The sequence below is a fragment of the Silurus aristotelis genome (assembly GCF_946808225.1).
Source record: "Silurus aristotelis genome assembly, chromosome: 21".
NCBI lineage: Eukaryota > Metazoa > Chordata > Actinopteri > Siluriformes > Siluridae > Silurus > Silurus aristotelis.
This window is the reverse complement of record NC_139594.1, coordinates 11,967,381-11,987,964: the sequence shown is the minus strand read 5'-3', so window position 1 is coordinate 11,987,964 and position 20,584 is coordinate 11,967,381. Positions and strand designations below refer to the sequence as shown.

The window sequence follows — 20,584 nt, the reverse complement described above, 5'->3', positions numbered from 1 at the left end:
GAAATTGTCATCGTAGGTGCATGTCCACTGTGAGAGACATAATCTAAAAAAAAAAAATCCAGAAATCACAATATATGATTTTTAAACTATTTATTTGTATGATACAGCTGCAAATAAGTATTTGAACACCTGTCTATCAGCTTGAATTCTGACCCTCAAAGACCTGTTAGTCTGCCTTTAAAATGTCCCTCCACTACATTTATTATCCTAAATTAGATGCACCTGTTTGAGGTCGTTAGCTGCATAAAGACACCTGTCCACCCCATACAATCAGTAAGAATCCAACTACTAACATGGCCAAGACCAAAGAGCTGTCCAAAGACACTAGAGACAAAATTGTACACCTCCACAAGGCTGGAAAGGGCTACGGGGAAATTGCCAAGCAGCTTGGTGAAAAAAGGTCCACTGTTGGAGCAATCATTAGAACATGGAAGAAGCTAAACATGACTGTCAATCTCCCTCGGACTGGGGCTCCATGCAGGATCTCACCTCGTGGGGTCTTAATGATCCTAAGAAAGGTGAGAAATCAGCCCAGAACTACACGGGAGGAGCTGGTCAATGTCCTGAAAAGAGCTGGGACCACCGTTTCCAAGGTTACTGTTGGTAATAGACTAAGACGTCATGGTTTGAAATCATGCATGGCACGGAAGGTTCCCCTGCTTAAACCAGCACATTTTCAGGCACGTCTTAAGTTTGCCAATGACCATTTGGATGATCCAGAGGAGTCATGAGAGAAAGTCATGTGGTCAGATGAGACCAAAATAGAACTTTTGGGTCATAATTCCACTTAACGTGTTTGGAGGAAGAAGAATGATGAGTACCATCCCAAGAACACCATCCCTACTGTGAAAGCATGGGGGTGGTAGCATCATGCTTTGGGGGTGTTTTTCTGCACATGGGACAGGGCGACTGCACTGAAATAAGGAGAGGATGACTGGGGCCATGTATTGCGAGATTTTGGGGAACAACAGTTAGAGCATTGAAGATGGGTCGAGGCTGGGTCTTCCAACATGACAATGACCCGAAGCACACAGCCAGGATAACCAAGGAGTGGCTCTGTAAGAAGCATATCAAGGTTCTGGCGTGGCCTAGCCAGTCTCCAGACCTAAACCCAATAGAGAATCTTTGGAGTGAGCTCAAACTCCGTGTTTCTCAGTGACCGGCCAGAAACCTGACTGATCTGGAGAAGATCTGTGTGGAGGAGTGGGCCAAAATCCCTCCTGCAGTGTGTGCAAACCTGGTGAGAAACTACAGGAAACGTTTGACCTCTGTAATTGCAAACAAAGGCTACTGTACCAAATATTAACATTGACTTTCTCAGGTGTTCAAATACTTATTTGCAGCTGTATCATACAAATAAATAGTTTAAAAAAATCATACATTGTGATTTCTTGTTTTTTTTAGATTATGTCTCTCACAGTGGACATGCACCTACGATGATAATTTCAGACCCTCCATGATTTCTAAGTGGGAGAACTTGCAAAATAGCAGAGTGTTCAAATACTTATTTTCCTCACTGTATATATATATATATATATATATATATATATATATATATATATATATATATATATATATATATATATATATATATATGTATATATATATATATATATATATATATATATATATATATATATATATATATATATATATATATATATATATGTAGAAGAGAAATTCCTACTCACATCCAGATGAGAATGGTTTTTATTTCGATTCTGGTTCCTCTCATGATTTCTGTCTTATGTTGCCTCAGAGAGTTTTTTTTTGCCATCACTACCTCAGACTTTCTCATTCGGGATATATTTTACATTTCGCATCTTTATCTGGATTTCTTTAAAGTTGCTTTGTAACAATCTCTGTTGTTAAAAACATTGCATAAATAAAAGTGAATTTATTAGAATTTGAGTCTGCATCCAAAAACGTTATTATTTTTATTATGTACATAAAATCAATAATTCTAATGCATGGTATTCCCCATTAATACACGTATACAGCTGTTAAAAGAGATTGAGTCATTGGTGGAAATGGTACATACGTCACCGGTTTGTTAAATGCCACAAATATTGTCTAGTTTATATGAACATTTTTATGTTTTGATTTACATTTCAATCAGATAGTTTGTTGTTAATGAGAATTCGTATAGGGTGTTTCATAACCCTGTTATATTCACAGTATTCAGGCCACTGCGGTGAATATCCCCACCACCTGCTTATGTAGCATAATCTCGCCTTGGCATAAACAATATGGGATTTTTTCACTCGTAGTTTCCACAGCTGGTCCTGAAACCCTCTCTTTTGAAATCTTCTGGGGTCTCTGAAAAATTATTCCTATAAATGATCCTTATAACTCATGAGAAGTCCTGAAATTGGCAAACAATTCAAAGGTCCTACTGGTGCCTCATGTTTTTTAACAAAACATTTGCTATAATTTTGAACCCAATCTCAATTAAATCAAACACCTTCCTCATGGTCCAAATGGTCAACTTAATGATAATTAAACAAGTTTTTCATAACATGACCGAGTAATCATTTATGTTATATTCTCCACATTCTCCACCCTGTTAAGCAGTGATTACTGTGAGTTTATTCAAATATTTGATCTGTAAATGTAATGGTCATGCCAAAACCATTAATGAACTACATTACCCATCAGCCCCTGCATGTTTTTTTTACTGATCACTCACACCTGTTCCATGTTATCCCTTTTTAGTTCCCCTATTTAAGTTGGAATTTCTGCATGTGTCATTGTCAAGGATTTGGTGTACTTAGGTTCATGTGGGATCATAGCTGCCTTAACTTTGCACCCAGCCGTTGTGGTTTTTGTCTAGTGTCCATGGTTCATGGTGTTTTCAGGCCTGGTTTTTTTTATTTTTTTTATTTAGATTGTTTTGTGTTGTACTTAATAAAACAAAGTCATCACTGGCATCTGCCTTTGCTCTTATTACATTTCAATAAAGACAAGTCACAGTATCATTGTGTCACTAGTGGATGTCTTGAACCTATTAGGTTTTCACCATTATTAATTTTTTTAAAACACTTGTATATCATATTTATTCCCTAGTCAGATAATTCAAAAAATCTTATTTGTTTAATTATAATTCTAAATATTTTTTCAGGCATTTATTTGCAGTATTAAATAAAAATACAAATAAGCACCACATTGGAGCAGTGTTTATATTTTATCCATGCTAATCCTACATGTTTTACCATGTAAGTGATCACACTATTGTATAATGATGTTCCCAGCACGTTCTTCAGATATGAGTTCAACCTCTGACAATTAAATTTGTGCACCATGTTATAAACATGCATAGAATCACCTCTAATTAATTTTATTACATGATACTGAAAACATAGAAAGAGAACCAATACTGTAATTGCTCTATAACACATTGTTCATTGTACAAAGTAGGTATAAATAAGGAGTGTCTTTGTGTAGAAGTGTCTTTATGTGAATGTAATTCGACTATAAGAAATACAGAGCTTCTTAAGGAGAATTTACTTTTATCTTGTTTTTTTACCTTTCAGTACACAGAATTCTACTTTCCACCCGATATTGTTGTGTTGAGATGTTTATGTAGCATACTGTGCTCTGAGTTATTGTCCAGCATACATAGTGTGTGCTTTGCTCTCCACTCACATGGTCTTGTACAGTATTTGCACTTTACTTGTATTTCTGTGTACCATGCTGTTAATTTAGTTTGTGCCATGTGAAGGTCCTACAGTAACGACATTTCATTCTAATATAGACGAGTTATGTAGAGCAAAACCTTGACTCTCTTGAACCTTTTGACTTGGCTTGAAATTTGTACACCAAACTTTATTGAAGTCAAAGAGTGAACATTTTGTCCTCAAAGTTGATGTGTTAGAAGCAGGACAAATGGGCAAGTGTAAGGATTTGAGCAAGTTTGATGAGGGCCAAATTGTGATGGCTAGACAACTGGAGCATCTCCAAAACTGCAGCTCTTGTGGGATGTTCCCCGTCTGCAGTGGTCAGAATCTATCAAAAGTGCTCCAAGGAAGGAACAGTGGTGGAAGAACAATGTCATGGGTGGCCAAGGCTCATTGATGCATGTGGGGAGCGAAGACTGGTCCGTGTGGTCCGATCCAACAGACGAGCTTCTGTAGCTCATATAGCTGAAGAATTTAATGCTGTTAATACTCGACGGGTCAGGACTGTTTTGGCAACAAAAAAATAAAACATAAAATTAGGAATGTGGTCATAATCTTATGCCTGATCAGTATATAAAGCTTTGATAATAGAATGAGGCATTTTTTTTACAGTGGTGAAAATCATAAGCCAACACTTATATATTCATTGAGTTTGGTAGAGGCTGACTTGGTGGAGAAGAACATAACTTTGCTATTTCATACTGTAGGTCTAAAACTAGATTAATCCTGAGCTCAGGTCACAGTTTCTTTGGATGTCCTCCTCATGTTCATGTGGGTTTCCTCCAGTTTCCTCAAACCTGGTTTTCCAGATTCAGATGTCCAGTACTTTCTTCCCCTTACAGTGTACCAGCGTCTCAGTCAAGGTGTATTTTCCTCTCTCCCAGTGTTCCCAGTATTGGCTCCAGATCCAATGCAACCTGGATGAAATAACAGATGTTTTTGTTTTTATTAGTTTCCCTGACTGCACAATTAAATCCATATGGTGTATATAAATATCATGTCAATATGGAACAAATAGGGTTGTGTTGGTGGAAAAACTCAAAAATGGAACACCCCATACAGGCAATATTGAAACCAATATTATTGAGCACGTTTATATAATGAGTAAGTGAGAAGCACTTTAGTAGTAAAGGATCTCCAAAGAGCTGAGAGAGAAACCTGACCATGAGGATAAAGTAAGTATTGTGGGGTTAGTGAAAATGTCCTCTCTCGAGGTCTGATTCACCTGAGTGGGCTTGTCCCTGTGGACTCAGTGTGCAGCGCTCTCAGTGAAGACCTAGACAGAGAAGATCACAGAGCAACATCTTGATAGTGTGGAATTTTATTTGTGCGCGCGCTGTGTGTGTGTGTTTAGGGGGGGTGTTTTTGTTTGAGCATGGTGCACGTGGGAGTCACCAAACGCTGTTGCCAAACTTTCCAGTGTTTCCACTGAGCGCTCTTGAGTCCGCGCGCTTGAACATGTTTCACGCAACTTGTCTCCAGGGTTGTTCCTGTGTGGAGGACCAGAAGGTTGCCGTCTTCTGTGCTCGGAGCTCGGAGCTCACGGCTCAGCATGCACAGGCGCTGTTTTGATCAGATACTCAGGATCTCCAGATCAGCAGCTCCCCGTGACCGCACGGATGACTTTTCACTTCAACGTTCAACTTTTGCTTTGCGCGCAGGTGCGTTCCGGGCTGCATTCACCGCGCATTAACATGCTTTTAAGATAATTGCTTTTTAAGAGAACTTCTTTTGGTCTTCTGACACGCGCGCGCCGGTTTATTTTTCCGCTCGCTCTATACGTACAATGTAATAATAAGACGGTATCTCAACACTTATGGCGCTTTTGTGTGAGAGTTGAGATCCAGTGCGGCTCTAACGCGTTGTCCTGCGAGCAGAAGGCATGCTGGGTGGCCCGTCCAATAACGGCGGTGTGAGGATGCTCGCTCCCACGGCGCCCGACGACGACCGGCGCGTGGAGTTTGTGGCGCTGGCGGCGGTCAACACCGAGCCTCCGAGTCCTGAGCGCGCGCCGCCTTCACAGCGCACCGGCCTGCTGGGAACCACGTACCCCGTTCCCCCCGGCCCCCGAGCCACCGTGTCTGCCTCCAGCAAGCGCTACCGCAAGATCCAGAACTGCCTCTACAACGTGCTGGAGAGACCGCGAGGATGCGCTTTCATCTACCACGCGTTCATGTGAGTCAATTCTATTCACTCATAATCGCAATTCGATTTGGCATTCTTTGTAGTGCACCTGACTGGGGGAGGGAAAAAAAAAAGTGTCGCGCTGATAAATAATATCCGCGAAGACAGGAATGTGGAGCATCCTTTCTGCACTCGCAGCAAGAAAAAAAAGGCTGTTAGACTAAATTGCACACCTGCCGCGCGCTCACCTGGATTCAGTGACACTTCTGGAATTGGAAGATCCCAGAAATCAAGTGCACCATCCGTACAAGAGTACTTACAGCACTCAGCTCTCTCTACAACTCATTCATCTCGAGTTATTTGCACGTTCTGCACCACATTTTGTATTGTGCAATCTAAAGCTTTACAGCAAACAGAGTTCCCAAAGTAAACCCATGTTTTATAAGAAAGTCACATTTATATCTGTTTATTCTGCAACACTTTCCCCATTATTTTTCGAGACAATTCTGACAGTATTTTCTGATCTCAAATTGCACGTTTCTCTAATCGAGTCAGCATTCACTTTAAGATCATTTTTGCTCTTTGCATTCATGCAATTTCTGCATTGTGTCAGTCGTCACACACTTTAATGGTATACAAAGTTCAGCAGATCAGATCAAAACATTTCAGAACTGCTCCAGCTCCATGCTCAGCACTGAATGCATAATTTATCTTATACATCATAAACTATACATTAGTTCATTCACATAGAAAATAAAGAAGTTTAACACTTTACTGTAAACTAAATGTACACCTACATGTTTAGATTCATACAGCTTGTATACAGTATAGAACCTGCTGATGGAGGTGAACTCTCCGCTGTCAATCATCCACACTTTGATATCCTTTCGTCTACTTGGTTGTTTAGACCATATATTAGTCAGCAGTTATGGTACATTTCACTGGCCTATTAGGAGCTCGTCTGCTGCAGTTAAGAGCATATCAATCCTGGATGGCTTTATCTGACTTATGGGTCTCCTGCTCATGAGGGAGAGTGCACATCTACTCCAGTACAAAGTCAAGTATTTTTTCTTTGCTTGCAAATGCAGGAAACAGTATACCATAGGTCATAAGCTATGATATATATATATATATATATATATATATATATATATATATATATATATATATATATATATATATATATATATGAAGAGTACAACAGCAGTACACTTACAGTTTGATAATCCTTGTGTGACCTTGTAACCACATATTGTACAGTATTAATAGCATAAAAATCACCAATTTGCTTCCTTCCAAAAAGTAGTAATAATCCACTAGTAGATAAGTAACGATCTCCATAAGTTTCACTGTGTTCTAAAGTTTTATTTCTCTCTGTGATTGCTCACACTCAAGTCTGCCCTTCACGCTGTGCTTCACTAAGCACAGCGCTGCCTAAATAAAGGCTACTAAGGTCATCTACACGGGCTAATGGGATATTTTCTGATCATATCTTATATGATGGCTTTATCACGTACATTTCAATGAATTTATTAGAATTTCAGAATCAGAATTAAAAAATGCTATATTGCCAAGTATAATTTGCACTTACAAGGAATTGGCTTTGTTGACAGAAGCTTCCAGTTGCACATTTATAATAAAAAATAAATAAATAAAAATGGAATTGCACATTTGTGCAGAATAATAATCAAACAAACAAATAAAAACAAACGCAGCCATGGGCACCCGTATAGGATTGTTGTTTGGGATATTTGTCTGCTGTCACGTTATAATTTTCATTCAATAGAATTTAGAAGGCCAAACTTGTACGTGTGTTACCCTTCCACTGAGCTTAAAACGAGGTCCATGACAACATGAAACGGCAAATTAGGAATAGAAGAACTCCCTACAGCTACATTCCATGATTTAGTTTAAATATTTTTCAGAAGAGTTCATTCTAACAGTAAAGGGATTATATCTGAATTGCGATTTCCGACAAGCACATACAGGTGTGACAGCTAGAAGTACTTTTGCTTATAGTGTGTCTGTAGCAGTGAATATCCATAACTGAATTTCTTCTGAATGAACGTCAGTTATCTTAGTAACTAATAGTAACTATGAGTCACAAAAGGCTGCCCACAGTACAATTGTGATACGCTTGTGATTACTATCAGTCTCCTCAAAGGGTCTTGCAATTTATCCAGAAACAGAGAGGGTTCAGTCTGCAGTGCCTCACCTACTGGAGTTTAAACAAACCATGCTGTCTGTCACTATCTGTTTACATCTGTGAAAACCTAAGAGAGGACAGCATACAGAAACAGCATCTCTCTCTCTCTCTCTCTCTCTCTCTCTCTCTCTCTCTCTCTCTCTCTCTCTCTCTCTCTCTCTCTCTCTCTCTCTCTCTCTCTCTCTCTCTCTCTCTCTCTTCTCACACACACACAGTCTTGCGCTTATAAACTGATCCTAAAGTTACAGTAAGTAAACCCTGCATTGCTCCAAAGTCTTTAAACAAAAAAATTAATCCATTAATAGCGTTACTTTATATTTAAATATTTAGTTTTTTCGTGTGTACTATGACAGGGATGTTCAAGTATTAATTGATTTGATTAAATAATCCCAACCATATGTGCCAGGTCTAAAATCACAATATATATTTGTAGCTGGTGCTGTTTCCCAAACGTGAGCTCATAAACAGTCTAGTCATTTGATGAGCTGTTGACCCCAGTATCCAAAAGAGAGAAAATGCACTAGACTAGGTGTAAGTACACCAGAGCAGCTACAAATCCAGACTGCAACAAAGTGAGTTGAACTGTAAATGATACACATTTGATACCTAATAAATAAGGAGTAAAGCACATCAGGGTGAGTTGTTACAGCAAAACAAACATGTCGGTGTGGCGTGACACAGCCCGATAACAAGTTCTTGTCACCACACTTAAGTTGATCATCTTTCATGTAATAATGTTTTTAATCCATTTATACTGCAGGACTTTGGCAATGATCAAAAAGTATGATACAAAAATTTTATTTATTTAATCAACTGTCACTCCTGTGACATAAAATTACTGTACTACCAGTGTGAATATGTGGCACAAAATATATTTGTATTAAAAAAAGGATTTCAGAATTGAAAAACTATTTTCAGAGTCAATAAATCCATTTTCATAACAAAATTCATTTCATGTTTTGGGATCAGAAAAAAAATCTGCACAGATCAAATGAGCACCAAAATACTACAGAGGAGCAAATAATGTGTTTACTACCACATAGTGTATTTGTGGACCCAAGAATATTTGGCAGGAATTGGCAGGAAGTTCTTTATTTATAACTGGTGTCTGAAGAGCGGTGCATTAAATCCCAGTGTGTGCCTTTGTCTACCTGAGATATAATTACAGCTGAGGATGTCCTAGCTTCGCTCAGCAGTGCGTGTTAATTCCTTAAATTAGCTTTTAAAACGTGAACTGTTATTTGTGTTACAGAGCTCAGCACCGAACTTTGAAGCTCAGGCATGAAGTGTTTCTTGATCACTTAAGTGAATTCGCAATTAAGCAGCGAATGTAAATGTCTCAGTCACTTAATTAAGTGTTTGAGAAGGCGGCAGATGGAGGGAATGCTCTCTTACGGTGCTCCTTTTTGGCACAGCCGTGGAAACTAAAGAGGTGAAGATTATTCCACGTGCAAGTGCACTTTTTCTTGCTCTGTTTCAGCTGTTGAACAAAAAAGACTCACCTATTTCAAGCATGTCCTTCAAAGTGGTTTCTATTTTAATTACAAGTCCAGCTGTAGAGATGTCATGTCTAACAAAGACTAACCAAGCACTTTTGGAGTTAAAGCAAATCAAGCGGGTTAATACGAAGCTGAAAATGTGCTATAGTTGAGAAGCAGATAGGACATGAAAGGAATTTGTACCTCTTTTAATTTTTAAGTAGAGTGTGATTTCTTGTGTGATAAAAGTTTTTTTTTTTTTGTTGTTGTTTACCCTGGAGATTCAGAATTCACCTTTATTCAGTGTAACAGTAGAGACTGCATTAAGTTCTTTGGTGTGTTTAGTTCAAAGCCGGGTTGCACAACATGCTCACCTGGCAAGAAAATTAAGCAGATTCCAATAATAAAACTAGAACACAGGTTCAAACCGTGGGCCTCATCTGTTTCTCTTCACACCACATATAGAAAATCGCATGATGTCTTCAAATGACCCTTAACACATAAAGCTTTTGTAGGTCACATACTGCAGCCTGAACCCTAACCAGAATGTTAAGATGTAAACAGGAAGGTTGTGACGAACAGCAGCCAATAAAACATAAAATAAAAGGCTTTACAGTGCCACATGGCAACCTGCTTTAAAAGAGAGTGTTTATCTCATGTAGAGGGTTGTTTGTATTTAGTGTCAAAGCATATATGATAAAAAAAGATAATTGTGGCCTTGGTGGTATATAGGTGTATCTTGGTGAAGAGCTAATTTTTTAGATACAGGACTTTTGAAAGGTTATTTCAAATATTCTTGAGACATTTTAACCAAACAGATAAAACCTTCTTATTTGTTGCAAACTTTCTATCCTATTCTGACAGTGAATATAGTTGTGCAAGTTTATCCAATACTTTTTTTGACTGTCATGGATAATGCCTAAAACAACTAGTTATTTTCAGTGGTATCAAGTCTGTCCTTTTTTAATTTAATGAATCTGTGTGTAAATCGGATATGATTTTTTTTTGTCTGAAGTCACCCATGTTGTGTTCTTCATGCCTTGTGTGATGATTGGCCAGCAGATAGAATTCCCACGTCGTTAGTGTTGCACCACAACCTTTGCAAAAAAACCAAAAAAAACACCCCAAACAGTTTTTTCCAATGATCAATGACCAAAATGGCAGATTACACTGAATAATATTTGGGTCAAGTAATGTTAAAGAGAATTCAAAAAAATCGATTGGCTTCTGTATTCATTTTAATATGCCCAAACACATTTGGTCAGAAATAACTCCCTGCTTAAAAACATCTCCCAAAGTGTAGCCAGCATTGTTTGAATTTGAACTAACTTTTATATATATATATATAAAATTAAACATGTTCCTTGGGTACAAGCAGAAAAGAGGTACATGTATAAAAGAGGCTTACATGATTGCTTTGCTGTTATGCTCTTTAATAATGCATTGCTTTTGCTTTTAAAGACATTACTCAGCAATCAAGAATCAGATCGGCATAGAATCCTCTTCTATTGGGAAGGTCATTGATTTTTTCTTCCCATAGTGCCAGGAGTGTTGTTAGGTCTGGACTTCTTTTTGAGATTACCCAGAGATTTGAGAGGCAGATGACTGGAGTCTTAATCACTGTAAACATAGTTTGGGGAGAAATAAATAGATACATTTTACACATTTCTTTTTTGAACTTAATCAAGACTTAATGCTTTGCTATTTTTCACATTTTTTCTCTCCCAGATAACAGAATTTTTAAGCTTAATGATCATGCTTAATGTCTTAATGTTTAAAATATATATTTTCAATAAGAAAAAAATATTTACATCAAATGAAAATATATTGAATGTTCTGAATATAAAAATATGTTTATATTTTTTATATAAAAAAATGATTATTCTATATTCTGTTTTTATATGGATGACCTAAGTGACTACATTTAATATTATATGTTGTCTAAAAAGCTCTAAATATCTTCTAATAAAACATTAGGATCCTATTTTCAAAATGATGGATCAATCCAGCCACTTATCCGTAATTCTGATCTTCTTCTTTTTACAGTACTTTTTTTAATGTGATACACACTATACACAAGTTCAGTTTTTTTGTTGTTGGTATTTTGCACATTTTTTGTCATGCCATTCGTGCCTGCTTTTAACCTTTTTGATAATACATTCATGTCAGTCCATTTGAGCTCGATTCTGTTTTTGAGAGCATCATCCTAAACCCTCATTATTAATACATGAAGAAGTAGATGGGCTGCCACTCTTGCACAAGAGGAGATGATAGAGTCTGTCAGATACAGGGATGGAGCAGATTGCCAGCCGTCCATGTTAATGAGCCTTGAATACCATGCTGGTCTAAAGAGAGGCTGAATTACAGGTGTTTGTGTGTGCGTGTGTGTGTATGTCAGAGTGTAAGTGTGTATGGAGCATAACACAAAAATCTCAGGTCAGTAGAGTAGAACGTGTCACAGAAGAAGCCTATAAATAGAAAGAATGCTGTTACCCCATGCAAGTGTGCTGACTTGATAGCTTTGTCCTGTTTAATCAGACCCTGAATCTGTCTCAGCTAACAGAGAGATTTATTTTTCAGACAAAGGTGTGTAATAGGTTTTAAGTTTTGTCCTGGCTCCTTTACCTGTTATAACACATGTACGATAGTAATAAAATCAAAGTCCGATTTTGATATTTAACACATACTATTATGCTCATTAAACCTGAAAAACACACATTCTGTGCTTGTATACTGTTTACTCCTTGTGTTTGTTCTTCTGCACACAAAGAAGAACTGCCTATGAAGCCGTCAAAACCATGTAGTTGGCCAGTAGACATGTGACGTGACTACACAACTTTATTTTAGGCAATAAAACATATAAAAATATCTATTATTTCCATTACAGTAGTTATTTCCAAATTCAAATTATTCACATTGTACATGTAAATCTTCATTTAAAGTCAACTTTAAACATGTAGAAAGTCAAACACCACTTCCTATCTGGATCTTTCTTCTTATAATTAATATTCAAAATTTCCCACTCCTAATGTTGTTTTTGGTCTGATAAATACAGGCATCTGAATTTCTGTTTATTGATGATTAAGGAGATCATAAACGTTGTGTAGGTGTAAATTAAACAGTTTCTGCACTTCATCTCCATTTAACCTGCAACCCTCGCTTGTTTTATTGTTCACAGCAGTGGAGTGTGTAAATTACGAGCCATTATGGAGTTCCTTATTTGGTTATCACTCGTTCCTCCCTTGTCGGTTTTACTCCCCATTATCTCTTTTTCTCATGCAGTTTTTAATTGAGCCCTAAGATGCAGAGTATGCTACACTATAAGTTGCCTTGCCTCAGCAATCACACAGCCTCCCGGGTCCAATCTTCTGATTGGTAAATTCCTGTGATCAGGTCAAATGAATTTTTTTGCAATTATAAATTAAATAAACAAAATGACTACTGGGTATCATGGGGAAATCCAATATCCAGAGTGTCATGTGACATTCACAATGTTTATGGTGATGAATACCAGATCGGAGATTAAGAGTAGAGTGGACATTAAGTGTAGAGTGGAGATTAAGGTAGGCTTTTTCCGGAGTGTGTGACTGAAAGAATAAGCTCAGCAGAATGAGATAATTGAGGTGTGTGTTCAGAACACGTTCTCTTGCTATCTTTGCTCCTATCTCAGATGTTTTGATTCTTCATTGTTTGTCATTATCAACAATACAGCATTCCAGATTAGGTCAGGGAAACAGCTGCCCCTTTAAGGAAAAACAAAATCGTTCCCCACGCTCATGATGTGTATGAACGCTAACATCTAATTAAGCAAGAATTGAGATTAGTGTCAGAGTAAATAGATTGAATAAATGCAGAGCAGATGACTTGGTGGGATTACAGCTAACTGCCTCTGGAGCTGTGGCATCCCAGGGAAAAAAAAAGGGTAGGCTGGTACATCATTATGCGCAAAGCTCCTGCTTCTCACGTGTCCGTCAGTTGACTAGAGTGTAGTGCACAATTTTAAATATAGTGGAAACCTTTAAGCTTCTATGCTTCCATGCGATTTCGATTCAAGGCGCATCAATGTGGTTCTTCTGTGATTGTTGATGGATCGTAATGAATCCCAATTCTATACACAATGCTTCAAATGGTCTACTTTGGCTCCAGCATGTCTGAGTTTTCACAAGAGCACAGGGGGCTCAGACGTTTCCTGATGAAACTTTCACTTTGTCCTTTCTGAATGTGAAAGCTTGCTCGAGGTTGAAGCAGGAACAGTAGAGGATGGTTTCCTTGCAATTCCCGATGGCAAAATGTTGTGTATTTGCTTTCAAATAAATGCTTAATGCTGGAATGACCAAGAATACAGATTGCAGATTAGACATGTACAGTACAGGCACATTTCATTCTTAAGTTTAGTCTTTTCATTTTAAAGTTTGTTTTTTCTTGCCTGTTTTGCTGATTAGAGTTAAACTCATATATTGGGAGTAGCTGATTCTTTGTACAAATCAGAATTATGGATTTATGTACCCTAGAACCTGAAATGATTTCTTTCCTGCTCACTAGGCCTCATTTCCCCATGACTGGGTAGGATCGAAACTACATTTAACTAGCTTTTTTTAAGCAAGATATTCAACTTCACATCTTTTAAAGTCAAAAGAAATAATTGTGTAGTTGGACTGTTACAAGACAAAATGTTATTTTCAAGATGCCATTCATCCTTTCATATTCATGAACTGCTCCTGATATTAGATATTGTTTATTTCTGCATTGTTATTTCTACACCACTTATGCAAGTGTAGCGGCTGTATAGCGTTGTTACGAACGTGTTTAATCACATTCTGCACACAAAGCCCCTGATCAAACAAATAAGAAGCGTTAATCATAATTAAATAGAAGTTGCGGTTATATCTTTCTACTTAATTATTATTTGATACCTCTTTAGTTTCATAATAAATATTTTAATCTTTGAAACCAGTGACTTTATTCTGACAGGAAATCAAGCTGTCAAACACTATTAACCAGAAATATTCCCCAAGACTACAACTGCAGCTGAGGATTCCAGTGATAATACACATTAAAACAAAGTGTAAAAATGATTTCTGTTGTTTGAAATAGAAAAAAAAAGTATGTGCTGTATTAAGTGTATTCTGAGTTTGCACAATATGAAACATGGAGATTGGCCTAAACAACACTTGGCTGAAATGCTTGTCATAAACTCCTTTTAATTGTAAAAGTCATACACAGGAAGTGTTGAGTACATTAGAAGAACAGGTGCTCAGGCCTGCACTGTGTCATTCCTCTGCTTTGATTTCACATTGGCTTATTGCATGACAAAACCTGATGGTGGATTTTGCCTCTGTTTATTTGGACTGGCCTCCTGGCAACATTGATCATTGTGGTTTCCCTGTACAGGGATCTCTCTCTCCTTTTCTCTCCCTCTCTGTTTCTCTCTCTGTTTCTCTCTCTCTCATTGCCTCTGCAGATCATAGCTTTAACCTAATTAGCTTCTTGAACCCTCCCTACTTCATGGAATAAAGGTACAATTGGGGAACACCTGAGCGACAGCTAGCACTGAGGTCGGTGGAGAGAGTGAGTTGCTGAGAGAGTAAAGTGTATAAGAGAAGGTGGAAATGCACTCGACGAATGGTTGGCAGTAAAAGACAAAGTAACACATGGATTTGTCCTTGTCGTGCCGGTGAAGTCCCGATGAGAGGTGATAAGGCAGATTCATTTCTCCTTTCTGAGCAGAAATGTTTCCTCTTGGGACAGCCTGTCTCTCCCAAGATGTACAGTGGCTGGTTTTAGATTTCAAGAATAATGATGAATGTAAGCTGTAAGCACACTCATATATTACAACTCCAGGTAGTCACACTGCGATTTTTACAAAAGCTTTCTTTCTCTTATGGCATGAGTGTCATCTGTGCTCTGTTTATTGTTGTGCTCTATTACTGTGATGAACTGCCATATGCTAATACACTAAATACACTAGCTGCTAATTCTAAATATAGGACTAAGTCAGGGGTTACCATCTCTAGAATTTGTTACATTACACAGTTTCCTCCTGTTCTAAGGAAACACTATCCAAAGACTAAAGTGCTTAAAGTGTCTGGTTTACATAATAATCACCAAAAGAAGGTCACCAAAACTTCACTAAATTATTTTAATTAATATTTACTAGGTCTGTTAACAGAGTCTGATACTTTAAGAGATAAAACATGGATACAAATCTCATTATGAAGGGCATTATTCACACCAGGGTGAACACCTCTAATCTGTAGTAATCTACTGTATGTTTATGTAAGACTATTTTTGTCTGTAAGGCTCAGATACCAGATCAGTTTAGCACAAACATTGTGCCTTTGCTAAATTTATTTTTAAACAGAAAGAGCCACCAGGATACATACAAGCAAAGAACGATTACCCTGTGGATCAGGTTGTTGTTTTAAAGGTGGGCTTTTGATTGGGTTACTAAAGGGAAATTTTGAATGCGTTTGAGTTGAAAGGAAAAGTTAGATTTAGCTAACTACAGGCCAAATTGCAGACTACAATTTTGAAGCAAACAAAGCAGAAAAAGCATTTTCTTTCCACAAATGTGAGCACATATGCAATATTTCCGGTTTTCTTTCTTGAAATCCTCTGCACTAAAACGTTTTCCTCCTCACTAATTTTGGTTTTTCAGACAGGAGCGAATTATTTGCTTCAGGTAAATTTTTTGATTTACCTGCACGCTCAAACTCAGAGGCAAATCACGAGTCACAATTATATATGTACAGTGTTGTGTACTGCGCATTTCTCTGTGCAGGACTGATATGAGAGATCCAGTGGTGGCAAAAGTACACACATCTTTCATTCAAGTAGAAGTACAAATACTCATGTTTTAAAAGACTCTGGTAAAAGCACTGACTACACTTTTTTTTACTCAAGTTAATGTAAAGAAGTTTGGGCTCTGGCATGTACTTAAGTAAAAAGTAGCCGTTACTACAACCTACTTACTACTTCTTTTTTTAGTGTCACGCTCACATCAGATTTATATGTTAATACAAAAGTTACCTAATGAATGTATCCAGGATATGAGAGAAATTTTTTGGATCATGTCATCAAATAGATTACAACTAAAATAACAAACCTGTTTGGAATATGTAAGAAGTAGAAAGTACAGATATTTGTGTAAAAAATTTATGAGAAAGTAAAAGTAAAAAGATACAAAATAAATTGTGACGTAAAGTACTGCAAGTACTTGCACTTCGTTCCTTTACACCTCTGGAGAGATCTAGATGTAATAATCATTTATTTGGGGAATATTCCACCTTGTAGAATCTCTGACTCAAAGACCTGAGACCTGTTTTGAGTGCAAAAGTAAATTTTACCCAGTTTTAGATAGTGTTCCTAATAAAGTGCCCATTGTGTGAATATTCTAATGGTATGCATGGTGTACAGATTTGCAACATAAAAAACTAGACAACATGGAGGCATTCCTGTCTATGCACTGTCATTGAACTTTTTGCTACACATAAGACAAGGCTAGATTAGCTTTAATTGCATTGCTGGTTGTTTTGTTGCTTCTCCGACGTCCGACAGTAAATCCACCAAGTCTTTGTGCATTATAATTTAAAAGAAGGACACGACACAGAATCAGACCACTTACCCTAATAGGGAACCCCTGTCAAACTCTAAACTCAATCATAACTGCTACTGGCCTGTTCCCATCCTTTCTCTCGTTCTGTCTGTCTCCTTCTCTCTGTCTACCCTCCGTTTGCTGGTAGGCTGCAGCTTTATGTATGGCCTAAGTGTTGTTAGGACCGCTTTAATTTATAATGGCAGGTTCTATAAACATGTGGGGAAACCTCACCATGGAGACAGCACTAAAACAAATTCATAATATAGAGGCGTATTTATAAGGGCCGACTTTCCCTGCTCCTCACTCGTGAGTCTGGCATTTGTGTGTGTGTGTGTGTGTGTGTGTGTGTGTGTGTGTGTGTGTGTGTGTGTGTGAATACGTTCGTGTCTACTTCACGCACACACACACACACTTGAACCTGGTTGATGTATATCTGTGTAGTTGTAATTTTTTAGTAATTGTAGTCTACAGTCGATATATTTTGTCAGCCAGTAAAACCAGGAATAAAATGTGAGGTAAACAAGATTAGTAATTTCCAGAAATAAATTTCATACTTGTTTATCTATTTTTTTATTGTATTTAACTACATAATGACTTAATATATACTTTCATCTGTGCTGAACTATCCATATATATTGTATAATGCAATGGCTATTAATAATTCGAGGTTTATTTAGGCATGCTCATGCTTATCCGTCAAAACGCCACTTTCTATGCATTTACTGATGATTAATTTCAGTATCACAGTGCAGTGAATTCCTATCTCTCCGTGTCCCCTTTCCAGGAGACGATTCTCTCGCTCTGTGTTAATAGTTTCCATTAGGAGAGAATAGAGAGCGAAAGCTTTGCCTAAAGGTCAGCCTGATTGGACCATAAATACCACATCAGCAGCTCATTCTCCATTAAAGCACACGTGAGTCTGTACTGTGCACAGCACTTGGTGTCATCGAGCCATAAATTTCACAATGTTTGTGCAAGTAAGTGTGCGTGCTTATATACATTTGTGAACCCCGTATATAATTGCACAATTTGTCATCAACGAAGAGGCTAACATTTCATGATTTTTTTAAATTATGTTTTATAAAAACTTTGTATACAATCTGTATAAAATATGAAATGAATATATTTTTATTAGTGTAATATTTATGCTGAAGTTAAATGCTAGAAATTAAGAATATATTAACAAAATGCAGTCAAAGTTAATAAGAATAACAATATACGTTACTCTTATTCTATTCTATTCTATTCTATTCTATTCTATTCTATTCTATTCTATTATTTAAATGATTACATACAGAACAGAATGCAACGTAGATCTGATTGCACATTGTCACATAGGCAAGCATTAGAATCCTCAGCTATGGACTAATTATTAGGTCTTTGATGTGAAGCAGTCTGCAAATTCAGCGCAATGTACTGTGTTGTAGAGCTGCTTGTGTCCTGCAGGATGGGATGAACATCTGCTGCAGCTGCTGTATAACCTGCTTGGCTCTGGGTTTGTGTGCTGTGACAGGGAGCACTGAGGTAATGTTTTTGTCTCATGAATTTGGTTTAACAGACAGTGGCTGCTTTGTGTGCACGTAGTGAGTGTGTGTTTGTGTATGTTCGTGTGTGTGTGTTTTAGAATTTTATGGTCTGGATGGACAAGCAAATATGCTTGAATACATCTTCACATACGCCCCTCACATACACTATATGGACAAAAGTATTGGGACACCTGACCTTTCCTGCCATATGTGGTTCTTCTCCAAACTGTTACTACAAAGCTGGAGGCACACAATTGTATAGGATGTCTCTGGAAACCTAACTCTGTTCCAGAATGGCAATTACCCTGTGCCCAAAGTGAGCTATATGAAGATATGGTTTACATGGTTTTAAGTGAAAAAGCTTGAGTGGCCTTCTATAGGGCTCTCATCTCAACCCCACTGAAAAACTTTGGGATGAATAGGAATGCTGACTCCTCCCCATGCCTCCTCACCTCATCTCCATCAGTACCTGACTTTTCTAACACCCTTTGTGGCTAATGAACACAAATGTCTACAAGCACACACTAAAATCTACTGGAACATCTTGCCAGAAGAGTGGGGAGAACTATAATGGTTAACCGGTACTAAATGTGGAATGCGATGCTCAAAAAGCACATACTATACTTAGACCATGTGTCTGCAAACTTTTGGCAGTATAGTGTATGTGTTATATACTTTAAAACCTCCCGATTACACACTTTAACAAGCTTATTAGTATAGTAGTATAATGCGTGTTAAAAACTAATACTATTACAGGAAACATTACATATTTGTCAGCATTTACATTACATTTACATTTATGGAATTTAGCAGACACCCTTGTCTAGAGCGATGTACAAAAGTGCTTTAAGTCTCAATCAATTAATAAATCTACACTGGTACACTAGATTACAATTTAAGATAAACCTCTTAACAGAGTTGTGTGCTGAACAAAGCAAACTTCATTCCACCACCTTGGTGCCAGAACAGAGAAAAACATTGAAGTATACTTACCTCTCACCCTGATAGAAGGTGGTACCATTCGGGCAGTGCTAGAGGATCTCAGACAGCGTCGTGCAGGATTCATGAGGTCTCTGAGGTAAGATGGTGCTGGTCCATTTTTGGCCTTGTATGCAAGCATCAGTGTTTTGAATCTGATACGTACAGCTACCAAAATCCAGTAGAGGGAGCGCAGTAGTGAGGTGGTGTGGGAGAACATTAGCAGGTTGAAGTCGCTCAGCTGTGTTTTGGATCATTTGCAGTGGACGAATAGCATTCAAAGGTAGACCTGCCAGCAGAGAGTTGCAGTAATCCAGTCTAGAAATGACAAGAGACTGAACAAGTAACTGAGCAGCCTGTGTGAACAGCACATGTTTACATGTATGCCACAAAAACTCAAGCTCACTTGAATCACACAGATAATTAGCACTTGTATAGAAATATTGTCCATTTGTTAAGCTTTTGTTGTTGTTGTCGTCTCTGTTCTATGATTTGGTATAGTAGAGCTTTTAGGTTGTTTTGTCCTTGAGCTGTTTATGGATTTCAGTCATCCTGTTAAAATAAGAATTAGTTTTTGTGGTTTAATCTTGAAGAAACTTGGCCAAAGAGATATCATTAAGAACTTACAAAGGCCCCGGAAAGTCTACAGAAATAAGCGAACACACCTCAATGCTGACACATCTCTATAATACTCATCAGCACTGACTGAAAAGGCAAATGTGAAATACAGACCTAAATGTAATGGAGGGGAATAATGTGGATTATTTCATCTATTATCCTTATCCTGTAGTTTGAATGAAAGGGGTAAAGATTTTCTGTTAACCATGTCTGCCTCACATCATTTTTATTATTCCACATATGTAATGCATTATCAACTCTAATACTTTAATTGTCAAGTTATAGATCAATAGTCTTGTGTATAATATCATGACTAGCCATCACTGCTATAGTAGGATAGTAATGCTTCCCTCAACTTTACTTCAGAAGTTTATATCACG

The 20,584-nt window shown here is 37.6% G+C and overlaps 1 protein-coding gene across 6 annotated transcripts in view; it reads left to right on the top strand.

Annotated features, from left to right (window-relative positions):
- The first annotated feature begins 5,047 nt into the window (after positions 1-5,047).
- The window catches only part of kcnq4 (potassium voltage-gated channel subfamily Q member 4), a 53,926-nt gene continuing 38,389 nt past the window's right edge, over positions 5,048-20,584 (top strand). For 5 of the 6 annotated variants that reach the window (XR_014530659.1, XM_083524133.1, XM_083524130.1 and 2 more), the window contains exon 1: positions 5,048-5,852. Coding sequence is in view for 5 of the 6 variants with exons in the window: in XM_083524133.1 (XP_083380259.1) it covers positions 5,560-5,852 (293 nt within the window). In the remaining variant the exon portion in view is untranslated. The remainder of the gene's footprint in view (positions 5,853-20,584) is intronic. The other variant, XM_083524132.1, reaches the window with a different exon arrangement.